Source organism: Myotis yumanensis, unplaced genomic scaffold (genome assembly GCF_028538775.1).
Source record: "Myotis yumanensis isolate MYYU_CA2020_CCGP unplaced genomic scaffold, mMyoYum1.0.hap1 SCAF_6, whole genome shotgun sequence".
NCBI classification, from domain to species: Eukaryota; Metazoa; Chordata; class Mammalia; order Chiroptera; family Vespertilionidae; genus Myotis; species Myotis yumanensis.
Window position 1 is genome coordinate 18,865,696 of NW_027223757.1, and position 20,606 is coordinate 18,886,301.

The following is a 20,606-nucleotide window of genomic DNA, read 5'->3' on the forward strand; positions in this document are numbered from 1 at the left end:
GTCCAAGTGAACTAATAAACATATATACATCAATGGAAACTAAACAGACTAAAGCACAGAGAGAAAAAGAACTTAAAAAATGAACAGAATAAGAACTGATCATAGCCCTGTACATGGAGGGCTAGGAGAGACTAGAGAAAAAGGTAGACCACCCCGTTTTGGTAGATGGCAGGTTTGCTAAGCAAGGACATTTACCTAACAGGCTTGTCATGTGTGGCCACAGGACGAGTACATCTCTGCACCTGCCCATGCAGAGAATCTTAAGTTCACTAGTATATCAATGCCTTCCCTGGGTTCAGTCACAAATGCTGTCCAGATGATTTCAACAACACACTCCTGTCTCAAGGCTTTGCCCTGGAAGCAGCTTCTAGTCCCAGGAAGGACCAGGGAGAGCGTGGGGAGGGGTCTGGCTCACAGGTCAACCTGCGGTCAGGTCCTCTCCATGACCTCCTCCAACAGCTGTCAAGGAACTGAGGACTGAAGCCCCAAACTAGGAAAAGTAGGTGCTATATAAGTATATTTCACAAAGGACTTTCCTTTATAATGGATACATTTAAATCTTCCAACTTACGACAAATAAAACAATTAGGAAAACGAGCAAAACATCTGAGCACATATTTCACAAAAGAAGTAATAGACATGCCCAATAAGCCTATGAAAACATTTTCAGCATCTTTGGACAAATGCAAATGACAATACCAGTGAGATACCGCTATGCAACCACTAGAGTTGCTAAAATTAAATAATGTTAGGTGTTGGTAAAAATGTGAAGCATCTGGAATTCTCATATAACTGAGGGAATTTAAAATGATAATAGCCATATTGAAAAACAGTTTCTGATAATTATGTACCCACCAAACAACCCAATATCATTCTTAGGAATTGAGGACTATACATATATGTCCACACACATTGTATTCAAATATTCATAGTAGCTTTATTCTTAATGGCTCAAAACTAGAACAATACAAATGTACCTCATTAGGTAAATGTATAAACAAATTGTGATATATCCACTCTATTCAGCAGTGAAAAGGAATAAGCTATTGATATAAAGCAACAACTTGGCTATACCCTCAAAGCATTGAGCTGAGTGAAAGAAACCAGACACAAAAATTATTTTATTATTCCACTTATATGAAATGTATGAATAGCTAAAATAATCTATAGTGACAGAAATCAGATCTGTAGTTGCCTGTTCCAAGGGGTGGAGTTTGAGGGAATTACTATAAAGAAACTTTGGAGGAATGATAAAAATAGACTATATTTTTTAAATTGATTTCAGAGAGAAAGGATGAGGAAGAGAGAGATAGAAACATCAGAGATGAGAAGAAACATCAGTGATGAGAGAGAAGTATTGATCAGCTGCCTCCTACTGGGAATTGAGCCCACAACCCAGGGAGGTGCCCTTGACTGGAATTGAACATGGGACCTTTCATTCTGAAGGCCAAGGCTCTATCCCAGTGATGGCGAACCTTTTGAGCTCGGCGTGTCAGCATTTTGAAAAACCCTAACTTAACTCTGGTGCCGTGTCACATATAGACATTTTTTGATATTTGCAACCATAGTAAAACAAAGACTTATATTTTTGATATTTATTTTATATATTTAAATGCCATTTAAAAAAGAAAAATCAACCAAAAAAATGAGTTCGTGTGACACACGTGTCATAGGTTCGCCATCACTGCTCTATCCACTAAGCCAAATGGGCTAGGGCTAGATTATCTATTAATTGGGGGTAATTGTCAAATGGGTGTTTACATTTTTGAAACACATAAAATGGATGCATTTGTTTTGTGTATATTGTATCTCCATTAGGTTTATTTGAAAAAAATATATATAGCTCTGATAATACTGATTCTGAATCTTACTTTTGGTTAAACAATTTTGTGGTTTTCCCCTGTGTTGAACATAATAAGTAGAGTTGACAGTAGAGATTATAATCTTAGTCTTGAGACCCAGGCCAGATTTTATTTGGCAATTTCTACAATAAAGGAAAAAAATGATTATAAGTTTTCCTAGTACTGGCATTAACAGAACTAAGGAAAATGGATACTATTGAGGTATATTTAATCACTTCAGCAGCATTTTGCTAGTGATTCTCAATAAATCCTACAATAAATTTTATTTCAATAAAATAAAGGAGGTATTTTAGATAATTACCTAACTTCAATATAATATTTTAAAAATCAATATGATGTCTTAAGTATAAATAAAAAAGGAAATAAATCACCTATACAAAACAGTATGTATTTCAATATGTAAATACTTGTGTAACACAACCTTAGTAGGTGAAATGAAATAGAAGCCCAAACCTATTCCCAGAGTCACCATTAATGTAACAGATGGGGTATTAATTGTGTCCTGGAGACAATGCCATGGGCAGAGTTGTTATTAGTGATGTGACTTTCTGAAATGGCAAACAAAACTTGGTAATGTTAAAAAGCAAGTATATTATGTCCTCACTGTATATAGTAGATGCATCCTAGAAAGTAAAATCCATGCAAAAAATTTTATGTGCAAAATAGACTTAAATTAGGCTTGATGAAATATAATGCACGTGTTTTTTTGTGTGTGTGTTTTTTTTAATATAAATGCATGCCCAGTGGCCCATTCAGAAGTCCCTGCAGAACAATGTATGGTGTGGGATTGTCCCACCCTTTGTGGCACAACTAGCACTCTGACCTCACAGTACACTAATGCCAGTGGTTCTGTCAATCACGGAGGAAACCAAAAAGACAGCCTGCAAGTCTCATAAAAACCCAGTAAGGCACATTTTCAAACCCTCTGCGAATCACAGACATAACAAACAAACGAACAAACAACTAGGAAGGAGTGTCACCTGCACCTGGAGTGACAAAAGCTACTTGCAAAAATTATATTGACTAAAGGGAAGAAATCGGGATTGGAAGAGAGAAAAGTTTGAGTCTGAAAGGAAACACCTGTAAAGGCCTTTTTATTTTCTTTAAATACCCGGTGATTGAGCTGAGCACCTTCACTTTAACCTGTCTATTGGTCTTGAGCATTGAGGTGGAGCAAGGGGACTTACTCCATTTTGTCCCCTCTTTGCTCTGAGGCTGGCCAGCATTCTGCAAAGCAGTAGTCCCCTGGCCTCATTTGCAGGAAACCAGGGACTACCTTCCGCCCTCAAGTAAGATGCCATCTGGGCTTTGTCACCTGGACGCAGAGTGCCTGCACACAGCTTGGCCAGGCCTTTCTCAGGAGCCACATCTGCCCGGCCTCGGTCAAGTTCCTAGCTGTGCAGACTCCCCACAAAGCACGCTTTCCATGCACAGGGATCTCACAGATCACCAAGTACTTCCACATCCATGCCTTTCTTTACCCCAGAAGTTCAGCTAGCAGAGCCAGCAGGGAAGGATCCCTCCTCAGAGGGCAAGACCGCTGTAGGACAGACCTTTTCACCGGGGACCCTTTAAGGGCCTGTGCCTGGCCGTCTGCGGAGCGAGGGCGCGCGCAGGGGGAGCGTGGGGAGTGTCCTCTTTCTCCCCCCACCCTCCGCGCCGGGGCTGGGCCGGAGCCAGCGGGGGCCGTCTCCTCCTCTCCCCGGCAGCTGCAGCTCACTCGGCTCACACGCCAGGGCAGGGGACCGAGCGGCAGGGACTCCTCCGGCTCCTGAGAAGTGGATCCGCTCGGGGTCACCGCGATGCCAGCAGCCGCCGGGGTCCTCCTGGTCCTGCTGCTCAGCGGGGGCCTCGGGGGCGGCCAGGCGCAGCGGCGGCAGTTGCCACAGGCGCATCAGCAAAGAGGTACAGTCGAGGCACGGGCTGTGGGTTCCATCCTTTGTCGGGCCGGGCCAGGGCTCCTCACCGGTCTCAGACAGTTGCTGGCCCGGGGCCGCCTTCTCCCTCTGCCCCCCGGAGAGTGCGCTCTGGGGCGAGAGGGGCTAAGTTTGGGGCGAGTTCCCTTTCCACTCCCGGAGTTGGGTGGAGGGGTTTGCCTGTCTCCCCCGCAAAGAGCAGGACGGGCTGTTCATTGTTCCTTCGTTTCTGAGAGAACTTGCCAGCACTAGACATCCTGCAAATTGATTCCCAAAATCTCTCCAAGAGGCAAACTTTTAACCAATTGAAAAAGTGTCTTCAAATCAGATTCTTTCCCTGCAGAGAAAGGTTTCTCGAGCAGTGGTTCATCTTGGAACTTTATGGAAGGCAGCTGACACTTTCTTTTTTTTTTTTAAGGGACTTTGTAACTATTTGAACAGGGCTTGTAAAGTAGTGAAGTGTATGGATTTTTTTCTTTCATGGCAATGGCGTCTCCAGCCTCATATTTTCTTTACCCACATCCTATCTCAGGTAACTTATTATATAGTGAAATTTCTCCTTGCTTAAAATACAGACGGGATTGCTATGTCACCCGTATTAATTAAGACCATAGTGGCCAGGCATATATACTTCAGGGGGCTTTGGAAAACAGTTGTATTTTAATGCAACTCAAATTATTCTCTTCAGAGAGCCTTAATGTTTATATGCATATCATTTCTGAAACTCTGGGGAGACTTTGAAGAGTTACTTTATGATCATGAATTTTAAAAGAAGCACATATGCAGTATTTTAAAACGATTTATAGTACATTATTTCAGCAAACATTTCTGTAAGTTGGAAACCATGCATCAAAGTAAAATAATTAAGAAAAATTGAAGGTTTGGTTTCAGATGTCAAAATATTTACCCAGATGTCCAAAAGCTGGAGGTTAGCAGCTTTTGAAAATTTTGATGAGGCTGAATCTGCCAAAATTTTGAAATGTACTGTTTCCTCTTTTAGTTAACTGTAATGAAGATATGTCTAATAGTTCTGACAGTTTTTCCTCTGATAATATAGTATTTCTAGCAGTGCTATTTTATTTAAAAAGGAATAAAAAATACCCTAAGCTCCTTGCTACAATAATAACTCCTTGATTAAAATGCCGAGAATAAAAATGACCTAAGTTCACTATATGATTTTTTTTCCCTTCTATTTTTGCATTTCCTTCTCTGAGAGGTAAAATGAGGTCAGCGTGGCTTAATTAATAGAATGCATGAGAGTGATTTTGAGAATATCTCGATGACAATGATTTATAAACACATGACTTTTAAGTATTATCTTGCTCAGTTATATGATATATTTTAATAATACACAATACTTACTACTGTTAGGCAGCTGGGAGTGAAGAGAGGCCAGGAGTACTAGTCATTCTTTTTACTACAGTGGGGCAGAAGCTCAAAGCATGCAGAGCAGGGACCAAGTGGGTTCATGAGGATTTCCTCTAGCTCAGTGGTTCTCAACCTTCCTAATGCCGCAACCCTTTAATACAGTTCCTCATGTTGTGGTGACCCCCAATTTCATTGTCACAAATTGAACATAATTAAAGCATAGTGATTAATCCCAAAACAATATGTAATTATATATGTGTTTTCCGATGGTCTTAGGCGACCCCTGTGAAAGGGCCGTTCGACCCCCAAAGGGGTCGTGACCCACAGGTTGAGAACCGCTGCTCTAGCTTGTTCCTCTCCCCTTTCTTATTTTCTCCCCACTCTTTTTCCCTCTCCTCTCCCCCTTCCTCATCCCTTTCATTCTTCTTTCCTTTCTCCCTCCCTCTTCTTCCCTCCCTCCATCCCTCTTTACCCCGTCCCTCCCACCTCTCTCTCTCTTTTTCTCTCTGTCATCAGACAAAATTAACTGTGATTTCTATGGTCTAGGACTAGGTACAGGTTGAGATGGATACAGAAGGGAGCGTTTATAATGCCATTCTGTTCAGAGAAAACTTGGGCACTATATACGTAAGAGATTCTATGCAAAATAGCTATGGTAGCATTGAGTGTACTAGGGACTGCTATATTCTACATTCTAGAATATGTTGTGTATTTTATAGCTCCTTTAGAGTATTTTTAGGATTTGTTCAAGGATAAATGCTTGAAATCTGCTAATATTAAAAGTATATGTAAAATATATTTCATAATGTCTTAAATTTGTATCGTGCTTTATGATGTAAAAATGCCTTACATACATGAGCTTATTTAACCTTCAGCTATAGTTATTCTTACTGGACAAACCTGAGTCTTGGAGGAGCTGTGACTTAAGCTGATGCAATTGACAATAACCTAATTTTTAACAACTGCAGTAACTTAGTTTTGTTTATGCTAAAATTCTCTTTTTATGGTACCAGGATTTCTTTCCATTTATTTTTTGAGGCCTGTATCCTTTCCAATGTTATAGGCTGAATCAAGCTCTCAGTAAAGATCACTGGATATGAGTTCAATACAAGTATTTTCTTGGTTATCTGGCCTTCCTGGCGAGGCACTAATTATTTGGAATGAGTTCCGTTTTCTCTCTTAGTACAGTGCCAATTTATTAAGAATGTTGACATGAAGTAATCGTTTTTAAGTGTTGAGTTGAGTTAGAACCTTACCCGATATTTTATTTGTTTTTTAAATCTTGTGTAGTTTCTATAGTATCTAGAATTGTAGTATGAAAAACATTGATTCAGAAAGAATGATATTCAAAAGAAACCCTTTAACTAGATTTAAGATTGACAAAATAGGAGAATGATGGTCAAAATGGTTTTGCAATTCAGTAAGGCAGTACATATACTCGTTCCCTGACATTGATGTGAATAGTATGTGGAAATGGCAATGTGATGGTAGGTAAATCGCAACTGATTACAAGTGGCTACCAAAGAATATTGCAGAGTGGATCAAGGTTAATCTGTGAAGAAGTCTCTAGAAGTGTGAGAGAGGTTTCCTTATGTTCATTTGACTTGGTAATGGCTTGATGGAAAGCATAAAATCCAAGCTTATCAGAACTGCAGGTGGTCCAAAATTGATTTGGGTAGCTAAGCTGGTAAAAACAGATTTAGGAACTTCAAAGGACTCTGTAGCATAGACCATGAACGGGACATCCTGAACTTGGTTTTATTATTTGTATCTAGATGTTAAATAATTTCATATGCCCTATTCTGTAAATTTGTTGTTTCCTTTGTATAAATATACTAGGGGCCCAGTGCACGAACTTGTGCACATTGAAAGGAACTGTGGGCCACGAGGCTGTGGTGGGCACAGGGGCAGGTCTCAGCCCATCCTCCACGCCCCTACCAGCAGCCCTGCTCCCACGTGCTGACAGCACAGAATGATTGGGGCTGGCACCAGCAGCAGGTGTGAGCAGGGCCAATGCCATCAGCAGGTGCAAGCGGTAGCTGCTGCCCTGACCGCCCCTCAGGAGCAGAGGGAGGTGGAGAAGCCCTCAGGGGTGATTGGGGCTAGCAACAGGCACCAGCAGTGGGTGCGAGTGGTGGCTCTGGCGCTGGCTGTGGGTGCAAGTGCCAGGTGGGACCGCAGTGAGCAGGAGCAAAGAATTTTCAGTAAGCACCAGAGGCCTGCACCAATGACAGTGAACAGCACCCCGCCTTGGTCTGGCACCCCCACTCACCTGCTCCACCATCCCTCCGCGGCTGATGCCCACCATGTCCCATGGATGCCCCCTGGTGGTCAGCACACATCATAGCGACCAGTTGTTCGGTTGTCCGGTTGTTCTACCTTTCGATCTATTTACATATTAGGATTTTATATTTATATATAGATAGGAATGACACAAAGACAGGAATAGGAAAGACAAGTCTGAATTGCAGTAAGTTAAATGTGAATAGTGTGACTTGGTGGAATGTTAACTGACTTTTATTAAAAACTCATAGAAGCAGATGGGTTTTTATTACATACTGATTATTCATTGGTTGTTAAAACACAACAAGTGCTTCGTTGACAAATGGATGTAAATTCAGATGAGGTGGAGCACACTTAGTTAGGGGTCTGAAAATATTGTTAGAGGAGGGCTATTCTAAGAAGATCTGTAAGTTTAGAGAAAGACTTAGGAAATCATAACAGATATTCTCAGAGTTTAGAAAAGATGGTTATCTGGAAAAGAGGCTAAATGCCTTTCCTAAAGCCTGAACTCAGATAGAAGTATATGGCTAAGAGGAATGTCTGAGTTCAATACCATGGGAGGAAACGTGCTTCCTCTCCCCATTCTGAGCGGTTCAGAAATAGCTGGGTTGAGTTGGAGCACCTAGCTTCTGGAAGTGTCCACACAGTGGGTAGAGATACAGGGGTGATTTGGTATGAAATGCCTCCACAGAGAAGTCATCAAGTCTCCAGTCTTTTTCCAAGTCCAATATTCTAGGATTGCATTCTATTATTTTTTGGAGTTCAAACTTGCATTTAAACTTCTGAATTTTTAAAAATGTTAAGAAAATAATAAATGTATATAAGTGTGTTTTTAGATGCCTTTTGGGATTTAAAATAGAGACATATTTGAGACAATCTTCACATAATTTTGGCACACATGCTCAAAATTTAATGTGGAATTTCCACTTCACCATAATTGCAGTTCTAAAACATCCTGTGCTATAAAATGTGAAAACACTTTATAAGTTACCTGAGAACATTTCAGGAATTTTATTGTGGCTGTGAACCTGAAATGAATTTTTTTTGGTATCTTCCTTTGCTTCATGTGTAACTTGTTGACTTGTTCACTACACGCTGATCTAATAGTGTAGTTAAAATTATTCATAACATATAAATGTATGGCTGAGAATAAAAACTTTCAACCTTGACTAAAATGTTATAGGTGTGGTAGAACTTTTTAAATGACATCTTTTATATTATATTTATTCTTACACATCAGTGTATACAAATTGCTGCTATATCTTATTTCTAGAACTTTTCTATGCTAGTATTTCATGCAAAGTAATGAACTCAAGAGTTGTTAGGGATTATGTACATGCTCTACCAATTATTCTGTACTTCACTTCAGTTGCCATAGCTCCTAAAATATGGGATAATTGTCACCTACACTAATAACTACAATGTTTACCTACTTTATATATAATTACGTAAAAACTCAAATAGGTATCCCAAGAGTTATTCCTAGGTATTGTGCTATAAGAAGGCATGAGTCTATATTTTATAGGAGGGATTTAGTTAAATAGGAGTAGGATTTGTAATTCTTATAACTTTCAACTGTATTGCAAAAGGTATGACTCAAAAAAGTTTACTTTTTGCTAGATTTTACTTTGCAGTATTTTCTCAGTCTCTTTATATAAAGCAGATAATTGTGATTTTTTTCAGACGTTTATTAAATAGTGATTATTCATTCACAATGACTAATGTGCTAGACATTTCTACTTGGACCTCAAAGACTAAATCACTGTGCTTTCTTTTGATTCAAATAGATTTGGCAGTGAACTATAAGAAAAAATTCACTTGAACTTTATATGATATCTCACATCTCCTTTCATAATCTGCTTTACAGTTATGGGGTCACAATTTTAGACCACAATGGAACAGGAGGAATTGGGACCTAGTGGTCTCCAGAATAAGGAAAATTAACTTTAACCTAGCCTATACATACATGGCATGATCAATGGGGTGGCTAGCTGTCTAAATTACAGAGTCCAAAGGATGTATGGAATGCAAGGTTGTTTCTAGTCAACATAACTCTCCAGTAGGACTGTACCATGTGGGTGTAGCATGGCTGGAAGAGTTTCCAAGCAGGGTAATAATAATAACAATAATAATAATAATAATAATAATAATAAAAAGAATGACAACTTCAGGTCATCTGTCTGGTTTGCAAAGGTCCTTATTTAGCAGTTGGAAACTGTGAACAAAATGAGAAAGTGTTGTCAGTGCCCAAATTATTTAGCTTGTAAAACAGAAGATTGAGGTTTAGGATTTGTGTACAATCACAACTTTGAACTGGGTAGTTAATCAGGAACTTAGGTAGAAGCCCAGTTGTAGTGAATGAGAAGACAAGGTAGAGATTAGAGAAAGACAGAACTTGATTGATTCTCAAGACTCATTCCAGGCTCAGTATATACCAGGCAGACAGAAAGGATGCTAATTCTGGGCTAAACCAATTAGTAAGATTCAGTTCAAAGGTCAGAATTTGTGCAGGAAATTGGTGGGGTTGGGCCTATGTGTATTGAAATGTGGTTAATGGATGAATGTGTTCAGTGAGTAAAACAGACCAAAAAAAAAAAAAATCCCTGCTCTTGTGGAGTTTATATTCTAGTTAAGGATATAGAAAATATGATGAATCTATAATGAATCAGTAATGTAACTAATACCTATATTCCATAGAATGTAGTGGGCCATGGGATTCCTGGACAATTAAGTATAGCAGGAATGAAGAGTCAGGAGTTCTAATGGTAGAGGGAGGTTGGCTGCTATTTTCAATAGAGTGATAACGGTTGACCTCATTGAGAAGGTCACATTTGAGCAAACACTTGAAGGTGATGTGGGAGTGATTCACACAGATAGCAGGTGGAAGATAAGTACTCTCACATGGAGAACAGGCTTATACAGTCTAAAGCTGACATAAAGTTGGAAGGTCAGAGAAATAACGGTGGGAGAAGGGGAAGAGCTGGGTCATTGTAAAGATTTTGCCTTTCAGTCTGAGGGAGATAGATGGGTGGTATTGGAGAGTGTTGAGCAGAGTTAATGAATGAATAAAATACTATTTAACATTTATTTTTTCAAGCAGACTCTAATCCATTGGACTAGCCCGTGGTCAGCAAACTGTGGCTCTCGAGCCACATGCGGCTCTATGGCCCCTTGAGTGTGGCTCTTCCTAAGCCTTAGGAGTACCCTAATTCAGTTAATAACAGTGTAACTACCTATATAGTTTAAGTTTAAAAAATTTGGCTCTCAAAAGAAATTTCAATCGTTGTACTGTTGATATTTGGCTCTGTTGACTAATGAGTTTGCCGACCACTGGACTAGACCAATAGACCAAATGTAGGGTTATTTTAGATTTATCTCCTGGCCCAAACCTCCCATTCATTGAGCATATTTCAGTAATTGCATTGTAGAGTATTCTACCTCAACTATCTTATCATTGGAAAGCTCAGTTGCATCTTTGTAAAACCTTTCTTTTCTTTCTTTTTAAAAAAAATTTACTTTTGGTATCTCAATTATATTCCACAAATAAAAGATCATCAGTATCTGAAAACAACTCAAGGAACTGCTACATATCCTTTTATATTTCCCCACTGTTCTTAGGAAAATGCCATAGGTTTCTTTGAGAAATTTAAACAAATGTGCACATTAAAACAAAAATAAATTATTCATAACCCCATATGAATATGTATGTTTGTTGCTATTCTCTTTCTTATTGTTCATTTCATTATCAGAGCTAAAGTTTAGATACTATGTTGAAAATGACACAATGATGTGTTAATCTGATTACTTCTTTTATGAAATAAACTTTGAAACGTTATCTATTTTTATAATCAGAACTTAATCTGTGCTCTGTTTCAATTTTTATGACTTCTTTAAAGATAACTGTAAGTCTTTCAGTAACCTTTGGAGTAAGGTAATGCAATTTTGGCCTGACTAAATTCTATTATTTTTAAAAAATTTAGGTGAAGAACATTGCATAGCCCCCCCCCCCCCCCCCCCCCCCCGCCATCCTGGCATATAGAGTATGCACACTAAATAGTGAATGATATAATAACAGAAAGAGGAGAGCTAACTTTTAGGAAAAGACACATACTTTTAAGTGTTGAAAATTATGGACAAAGTTAAGAGCATGATGCTACCCAATGCAGGCAGTTAAAATCTCTACTCACGTACAAAAAAAGAAGACCAAAGATAGAATTAGCCAGGACATGAAGAAAAGGTATAAAATCTTGGAATGCTAAAACATGATGTTCTCACTAAATGTTTAAGTATAAGGGATGTTTCTAGGAGACCACCAGCTGTCATTTAAAATATATCATAGAAGCTAATATTCAAGACTCCCCACCAGTTTCCTTCCCAGGCCTCCATACTTTTCAAGCTTATAACTTGGAAAGGATTCCCATTTTACTTTTTCCAAATTAATCTGTTTTCACTCACTTTTTGTGAAGACAGTTCCCTCCCTCCATGCCTTTACTAAGTTTTTTGAACCATCACAAAACTTTCCTCTTTCCTTGGCACACCCTACGTTTGCACACCATACCTGCTCTTCTACATTTAAAATGGAGTTAAAAGCTCATTTCCTCCATGTGCTCAGTGATGAACCCTATATCTGATCATGTCTGTCACCTCTGCCCCTCAGATCATTATGTTGAGTGTAACCCTTCATCATATCATGTTCTTGATGGTTTTTTTTCTTATTTTTTTCTTCCTGGATTTATGCCTTTATATGTTGAGAGTGTGGGAGAGGTGGTATTTGTGCTGAAATTATTTTTATTTTTTAAATACCAATTGAAGCACCTAGTGATTGAATTCTGTGGGAAATTAAGAGGCCATTGCAACATTTTCAATTGGGAATTTATTTAAAGGGAATAGAAACATGGCGTGACACTTTAATTCTTATTCCCTTGATGGGTATTCTTCATAGATAGAAAAGTAAAGTGATTGAAAAGACAATATGGATCAAATAATAAAGAAACTTTACATTCAACTATGGAATTATTAGCATGCTAGCAAATTAAATACTACAAGTTAAATATTCTACTAAAACTGGGAATTAATGTCAAACACTTAAAAAATTCTGTTTGCTGAGTAGCTAATATAACTTTTAGAGCAGAGCCTATAAACTAAGTGTCTAAATTTAAGTTACTACATCACTTGGTTATCTTGATTTTTATGGAGAGAGAAAATCAAATCCTATCTGATAGTCTAAATTACAGCCTCTTTTTTTCACCATGCTGCTATATCATATGTTTTACATTTGTGTAACATCTGGCATCTAGGAAGTTTTATTGCCTTTACCACCATTTCCATTCCTCTGTGCAAAGCTTTTCTTTTTTTTTTTTTTGGCATGAAGCAGTACAGGATATCCCTGCAGTTGGAGTAAGGGGTATCCCCTGAGTCGCTTACCTGATAAAAATAGGAAGTGATAAAATAGAATCTCAGATTGTCTAAACCCAGACATGCATTCTAGTTCTACATAAATTCTCTCTAATATTGAAAGTAGCAATTTTTCTTTAGAAAAGGAGAAAGCTAATATGAAAATCACAGTATTATAACAATATTTAGGGATGGTAGGGTTATAATAGTTGAAATTTGAATCTGTAGGTGATGTAACATGGTTTTTGATTTAGTAAAAAATGATGATTTTTCATGTTCTCCAGAGGGAAACGTCCATTTATTTTTTTTAGTGTGTTTCAGTTAATTCTTACTTCTTTCTCCACTTAATTGAAGTGTTTAATTAATTTTCTATTCTACTCATAAATACGACCAGACACAACTTAGAATTTGCATGCTGTGTTGTTTTACATTAATAGCACATCTATTTTCAATTTTTACTTAGATTTTATATGCTTTTATATATTAGGGACTAAAAATGGAATTTATTATAATCCAGTTATTCAAGTATTGTTGTTAAAATCTGATGTTATTTTGAATACTCCCTTTGACGAATCTGGGAGACTTACAATGAAATCATCGTTTCACCAGATTTCTTTCTAATAAGACATTCACCATTACTGGAATTATATTTTGTGCATTACATTCCATTGATGTAATTTTAAACTTCCATTATACTTCACTATAAATGGAATTTCATTATATCCGACTCCATTATAAGTGGGTTACAGAATTGTTGACATTTACAGATCTTAGTGTCTTGGTATATTCTGCATTATAATGCATTATGTGTGCCTTTAATTCTATTCTAGAGAAAGTACTATTGATTTACATGGTTGTGTAGGAGAGTTTTGTTAAACTCCATTGCTTGATTTCATGGTGGCTTTTTCCCTCCCTGATATCATTTGAAAATATATCTCAATGTATTTTATCCAATAGTTTGGATAAAAATAAGGGAAAACTTAAGGATTATAAATATGTTTTTGTGAGTTTTCTCTATGTCTTTATATAAAGCCTTTGTGGACCTTAAGCTGTAATTGTAGCTTTCTCTTACAACTTTCTTTTATTCTATACTTTATTGTGAAGCTCTTGTAGAAAATTATTTTAAATAGTGCTTAGGACACCTTTCTCTTTTAAAGAGTGAAAATAATGGGACTACATCAAACTAAAAAACTCCTGCACAGCAAAAGAAACCATCAACAAAATGAAAGGGGAACCCACTGTAAGGGAGAACATATTTGGCAATGATACATCTGATAAAGGGTTAATTTCCAAAATATATAAAGAACTTAAGCAGCTCAACACCAGGAAGTAAAACAATCCAATTCAAAAATGGGCAAAGGGCCGGAATAGACACTTCTCCAAAGAGGACATACAGATAGATAGCCAATAGACATGAAAAAATGCTCAATGTCACTAATCATCAGAGAGATGTAAATTAAAACCACAACAAGATATCACCTCAGACCTTCCAGAAAGGCTACTGTCAATAAATGAACAAACAAGTGCTGGCAAGGATGTGGAGAAAAGGGAACCCTGGTGCATTGTTGGTGGGAATGAAGATTGGTGCAGCCACTGTGGAAAACAGGGTGGAGCTTCCTCAAAAAATTTAAAATGAAACTGCCTTTTGACTCAACAATCCCACTTCTGGAAATATATCCTAAGAATCCTGAAACACCAATTAGAAAGAATGTATGCACCCATATGTTCATAGCAGCATTATTTACAATAGCCCAAATCTGGAGACAGCCCAAGTGCCCATCAGTAGATGATTGGATAAAAAAGATTGGTACATTTATACAATGGAATACTACATGGCCATAAAAAAGAAGCAGCACTTACCTTTTGGGACAGCCTGGATGGACCTGGTGATTATTATGCTAAGTGAAATAAGCTAGTCAGAGAAAGACGTATATCATATGTCCCTTATATGGGGAATCTAATGTACAAAATAAACTGACAAACAAAATAGAAAAAGAGGCATGGATACATGGAATAGGCTGACAACTGTTAGAAGGAAGGCGTGTAGGGAGGACTGGATGAAAGAAGGTGAAGAGATTAAAAAAGAATATATATGCATAAAGCCCATATACACAGACAATAGTGTGGTGATGGCCAGAGGGATGGGGGAATGGGGACATCTGTAATAGTGTCAACAATAAAAATAAAAAGAAAGAAATGCCCTTCACAGCAGTTTTAATAAGCATTTTTAATTCAACAATAAAGTAATTTAGATGGAGCATAATTTTTGTTTGTTTCTATGTCCCAAGATAAGAGTATCTGGAGGCTAGATTTCCTGCTAAGTTCCTTAGCATTATTGCCAGGTCAGGACCGAGGCATATTAACATGAAACATGTTGTTCAGCATCTGGAAGGCAGAATACAATAAGCATTGTTAATTTAGTTGAAGAAAAAGACAGCTGTGTAAGATTAGCTTTCTTGTGTATGTGTGGGAGTTAACAGAATAATGTCGCTTTCCAAAAGATGTGTATGTCTTTCTTTTGCTTATATGCAAATTTTAATTAATGAAGGAATTCATCAGCTAAATGAAACAATAAATTGTTTTATAATTTAGTTGGAAATTGGTTGACAAGTTGTCTTCTGAGTAATGATATAAAGTCCTAGAAACCAGATAACTTCCAAAATCTCTCTAGCCCAGCGATTTTCAACCTGTGTGCTACAAAACACTGGTGTGCCACAGAATTTCTAAAGAGTGCAATATCTGACTATTTAATCAGGGGCACTGACCTCTTCTCTCTTAGATTTTCAAGCAAAAATAAATAAATAAATAACAACAGCCAACACAACAATAGCAGTCTGGTGTGAATGAATCAAAATTCAACCTTGTGCCGAAACCGGTTTGGCTCAGTGGATAGGGCGTCGGCCTTCGGACTGAAAGGTCCCGGGTTCGATTCCGGTCAAGGGCATGTACCTGGGTTGCGGGCACATCCCCAGTAGGAGATGTGCAGGAGGCAGCTGATTTGATGTTTCTCTCTCATCGATGTTTCTAACTCTCTATCTTTCTCCCTTCCTCTCTGTAAAAAATCAATAAAATATATTTAAAAAAAAAACCCAAAAAACAAAATTCAACCTTGTTATTGTCAGATTGGCAAAATATAGCATATAATTTTTGTTGTGCCACAAAATTTCAGTAATCGATTTGTGTGTGCCATGAGGTGAAAAAGTTTGAAAATCACTGCTTTAGACTATACACTATATTCTGGGTCATAGTTTCCTGTAGAACAACTCTTATTTCCAAAATCAACCTTTATGTTAACCATTATTTAGAGCCCTGGCCTAACTGATGTCTTGCAATTAAACTGCCATTGTTCTCCGATCTGTACTTTGATCATTCTCTAGGTTACACACGTTTATGTAGATGTGTGTAATAAGATTCCTTTGGAAAATATAGTTTGTATGTTGAATTTAAACCTCTCATTTTCATTTAGCATTCACAGCTTTAACTGATTTTGTGTTCTATCACAAAAGGGGTACCCAGTCTATGTGAGACATTTATTCATTTTGTTTCCACTATTCCTGAGACCCCTGAGGTCTGGTGTTGTTGTGGCTGCCATTCTATAGCTGAGGAAGCGAGGCTCCTCCTGGACTGTAAGATATTTACAGCATGTCATATAGGCAAAGTCTCTTTTTTTAAAAACAACTTTTTTGAATTATAACTTACATACAATAAAATCAACATATATGTATACATCTAGATGACATTTAACAAATGTCTATACTCCTGTAAGTACCACCCCAATCAAGAAAAAAAAACATTTCCACTTTCCCAGAAAGTCTCCCCCCTTGTTCTTTGCAGTCTCTTTTCACGCCCCACCCCTGACCTGATTAGTTTCATCTGTCCTAGAAATTCCTTTATACGAATCACCAACTATGTACTTGGCACTTTTTAGTTTCTGCCCTCTTTCGCACAGCCTAATGTTTTCAGAAACCATTCTTGTTTTTGTGTTTATCTATCTTTTGCTCCTTCTAATTGTCAAGAGTTTCAAACCTATGAATGTATCTCAGTTTTTAAATTAACACCTGTTGATGACATTCAGACAGTTCCCAGTTTTTAGCTATTATGAATAAATTTGCCATATAAAAGTCATGTACAAGTCTTTCTATGGATATGTTTTCATTTCTCATATTTATCTAGGAGTGGAATTTCTGGATTGTATGGAAAATACTATCCATGTAATAGTATAATAAATGGGAAAAATTTTTTTCCAAAGTGATTGTTTCATTTTACTTTCACAAAACAAAGGCATCATATGATCTTAATCTAGTGATTACTTCTAGCAACATAATATTTTGGTAAGCTAACTTTTGGGATAAACAATGATGATATAATTAGTCATTTTTCTCTCTAATCCTTCTTTTTTCTGTGTGTGTCTTTTAGAGAAGTAAAAAAAATAAAATAAAAAGCTTGTTTTATATGGGATGATTTTAAAAATATATTTTTTTTATTGATTTCAGAGAGAAAGGAAAAGGGAGAGAGAGAGAGATAGAAATATCAATGATGAGAGAGAATCATTGATCATCTGCCTCCTGTACGCCCCTACTAAGAAGCTTTCTGGCAAATTTTTCTATTAAAATTCTACATATGCATACAAAACAGAAGAAATAGACTGTTCAACTTTTAGAGCAGGTTTTTAGTCACTTGTTAGAGAATTGTTCTATTATAGTATTATCATCATGGGTAAAGCAAACATAATAATAATGGGGAAAGAAAAATCTCAATTTATTCACTAGACAAGAATGTGTTGAATACATACTATGAGTAAGAAAGGGTTTTCTATACTGTACTTGCAAAAATGAGCAAGACATTTTTTGTGTGCAAGAATCTAATCTAATAAAAGAGAAAATGCAAATTGAGGGTATAGCGGGGACCCCCACCCTGAAGGGGCTGTGGCCAACCTGCAAACAGCCATCAGTCCCTCACCCAGGCTGGCCAGGCACCCCAGCGGGGACACCCACCCTGAAGGGGCTGTGCCCAACCTGCAAACAGCCCTCAGCCCCTCACCCAGGCTGGCCAGGCACCCCAGCGGGGACACCCACCCTGAAGGGGCTGTGCCCAACCTGCAAACAGCCCTCAGCCCCTCACCCAGGCTGGCCACACCCTCCTGGGGTGAGGGTCCCCACTGGGGGGCTTGGCCAGCCTGCAAACAGCCATCAGCCCCTCACCCAGGCTGGCCAGGCACCCCAGTAGGGACCCCTACCCTGAAGAGGTTGTGGCCAGCCTGCAAACAGCCATCAGCCACTCACCCAGGCTGGCCAGGAACCCAGCAGGACCCCCTCCCTGAAGGGGGTGTCGCCAGCCTGAAAACGGCCCTCAGCCCCTCACCCAGGCTGGCCAGGCACTCCAGCGGGGACCCCACCCTGAAGGGGGTGTGGCCAGTCTGAAAACGGCCCTCAGCTCCTCACCCAGGCTGGCCAGGCACCCCAGTGGGATCCCCACCCTGATCCGGAACACCCTTCAGGGCAAACCAGCCGGCCCTCACCCATGCACCAGGCCTTTATCCTATATTAAAAGGGTAATATGCAAATTGACCCTAACAGCAGAACGACTGGGAATGATTGGTCACTATGACACACACTGACCACCAGGGGGCTGCCGGCTGCCAGTACAGTGGTGGTGGTGGGAGCCTCTCCCGCCTCAGCAGTGCTAAGGATGTCCGACTGCAGCTTAGGCCTGGTCCCTGCTGGCAAGTGGACATCCCCCGAGGGCTCCTGGGCTGCCAGAGGGATGTCTGACTGCCAGCTTAGGCCCAATCCCTCGGGGAGCGGACCTAAGCCAGCAGGTGGTCATCCCCGAGGGGTTCCAGACTGCGAGAGGGCACAGGCCGGGCTGAGGGACCCTCCCAAGTGCACAAATTTTTGTGCTCCAGGCCTACAGTTGAATAAATATAGAATGAAGTAATACATATATACAATGTGATCAATATAGGCAGTCTGTATGTGGAAAGAGAGTTTTACTCTGCACAGGCTTCTGTTATAACTTTTCATATTGGAAAAAACATCTACATGAACTTAAGCCATACCTGTACTTTAGTTGTTTGGCAACACTAATAATTTGGTTTTACTTACTATTATTAACTAGAGGTATTTAATGCAAAATTTTAAAATTTCTTTTAAAATTGTGTACTTGTGGCTTGTTGCAACATAGTGACTAAAGCTACTATGCTACATCTGGAATCTGATTTGTGGGCATTGTATACAGGATATTTTATAACGACAGTAATAAAGCCATCCCAGTTAAGCTCTCAGAGCAGATTAGATGTGCTTATTAGCAATAAAATATAGTCAAAATATGCCAAGCATACACATATTTTTAGGTAATTGGAATTACTTCAGCACATAGTCAATCCAAATTAAATGAGTTTTTAATTGAGGTTTATGTGCAAGAAAAGAGAAAATTTATCTGTTATGTACACTATATATGCTTTTAATATCATAGCTGTCTTAGAGATCTTCTGATAGTGAGTGTGAGTACCATTAAATGCAGATGTTCTCTTCTGCTGTGGGTACAAATATATGGCAAAATTAGACCAAAATTAGAAAAATGAAAAAGGGATTGTGGGGGAATGGAAGAGAAAAACATTACAAGAGGAAAGCTAACTTCCTCAGCCTTTCTTTTCTCAAGGTTGTTAACCAAGATAATTTCTGGCCCTAATAGTGACGGAAACATGGGGAGGGATTTTATTTCTATTTTAAAAATAGCTCAATATGGCTCAAGGTTTCCTTTAGTTGTTTAGCTGTCACAACTCCCAAAAGCCACATGTTTGGGGATGTTATGTTAATTTGATACTTTAAGTTTAAACCAATGCTTGTGCTCTGTGGCTTCCTGGTGTACCTAGGGAGACAAATGCCTCTTAAATAGCATTTAGGTACATTTGATATTGCACTTTAGAGAATATATGTATGTTTATTACAAAAGTGAATGTTGAAAATAGAAAACAAAATGTGAAATGAGCAACAAAGAAATACTCCTTGTGATGAATTACGCAGTATAATTTAATGATGTAATCCTCCATTATATATGTAGGTAATACTTGTTTCAATTCAGCATGGCTCCTGGACCCTGAACATGCCTGTCCAATCTCATAATTTTGAAATAGTTGTGTTCACTTCTAAAGAAGAATTCACTTTATTTTTATTTTATTTGTTTTAATTTTAAAGATATACTGCTTTAGTATATAAATAACAAAGTGTTTTTATGGGCATCTCCATATAGAAAAATCTTAAGATAATTCTTTTACTTTAGCCATAAGGTAAAGATAGCAAATTCTCTAAAACAGGCTGATAACGGAACATGGGTTAGTCATTCTTGAGTTCATTGCTACTGAACCTAAATATGTATGTTCATATAAATTAAAATATGTTTTAATTTATAATATCTAAAATGTGTTCTTAAATTTGGTAGAATATTCATATTGTATAGCATTTTACAAATTAGTCAATGCAATAGAATATTCATAATATATGGAATTATTCAATGTTTAAATTTCACTAAAAGCACTTTCCTGCCAAATGTTTCTATACCTAATGTACATTACTGAGTTTGAGCAACAGTCAGAACACAAAACAATTAGCTATGCCCACTGATGAAAAGCTCTACTTGGAGCAGTTTGTTGCTAGACCTATTAGGCAGCAGAGATAAGGTTGAGATGGGAGAATACATAGTTGGTCTAATTGGAAATACTTTGCTTCACATGAAACATTCCAAAAGCAATTGGAAATACATTGCCTGAGTGCCAGTGCTATGT

At 38.2% G+C, this 20,606-nt stretch overlaps 1 protein-coding gene across 1 annotated transcript in view; it reads left to right on the top strand.

The window, feature by feature from the left end:
- The first annotated feature begins 3,605 nt into the window (after positions 1–3,605).
- LAMA2 (laminin subunit alpha 2) overlaps positions 3,606–20,606 on the top strand; it is a 472,106-nt gene continuing 455,105 nt past the window's right edge. The window contains exon 1 of the mRNA XM_070417672.1: positions 3,606–3,767. Within this exon, the coding sequence (XP_070273773.1) occupies positions 3,665–3,767 (103 nt within the window). The 5' untranslated portion in view covers positions 3,606–3,664. The remainder of the gene's footprint in view (positions 3,768–20,606) is intronic.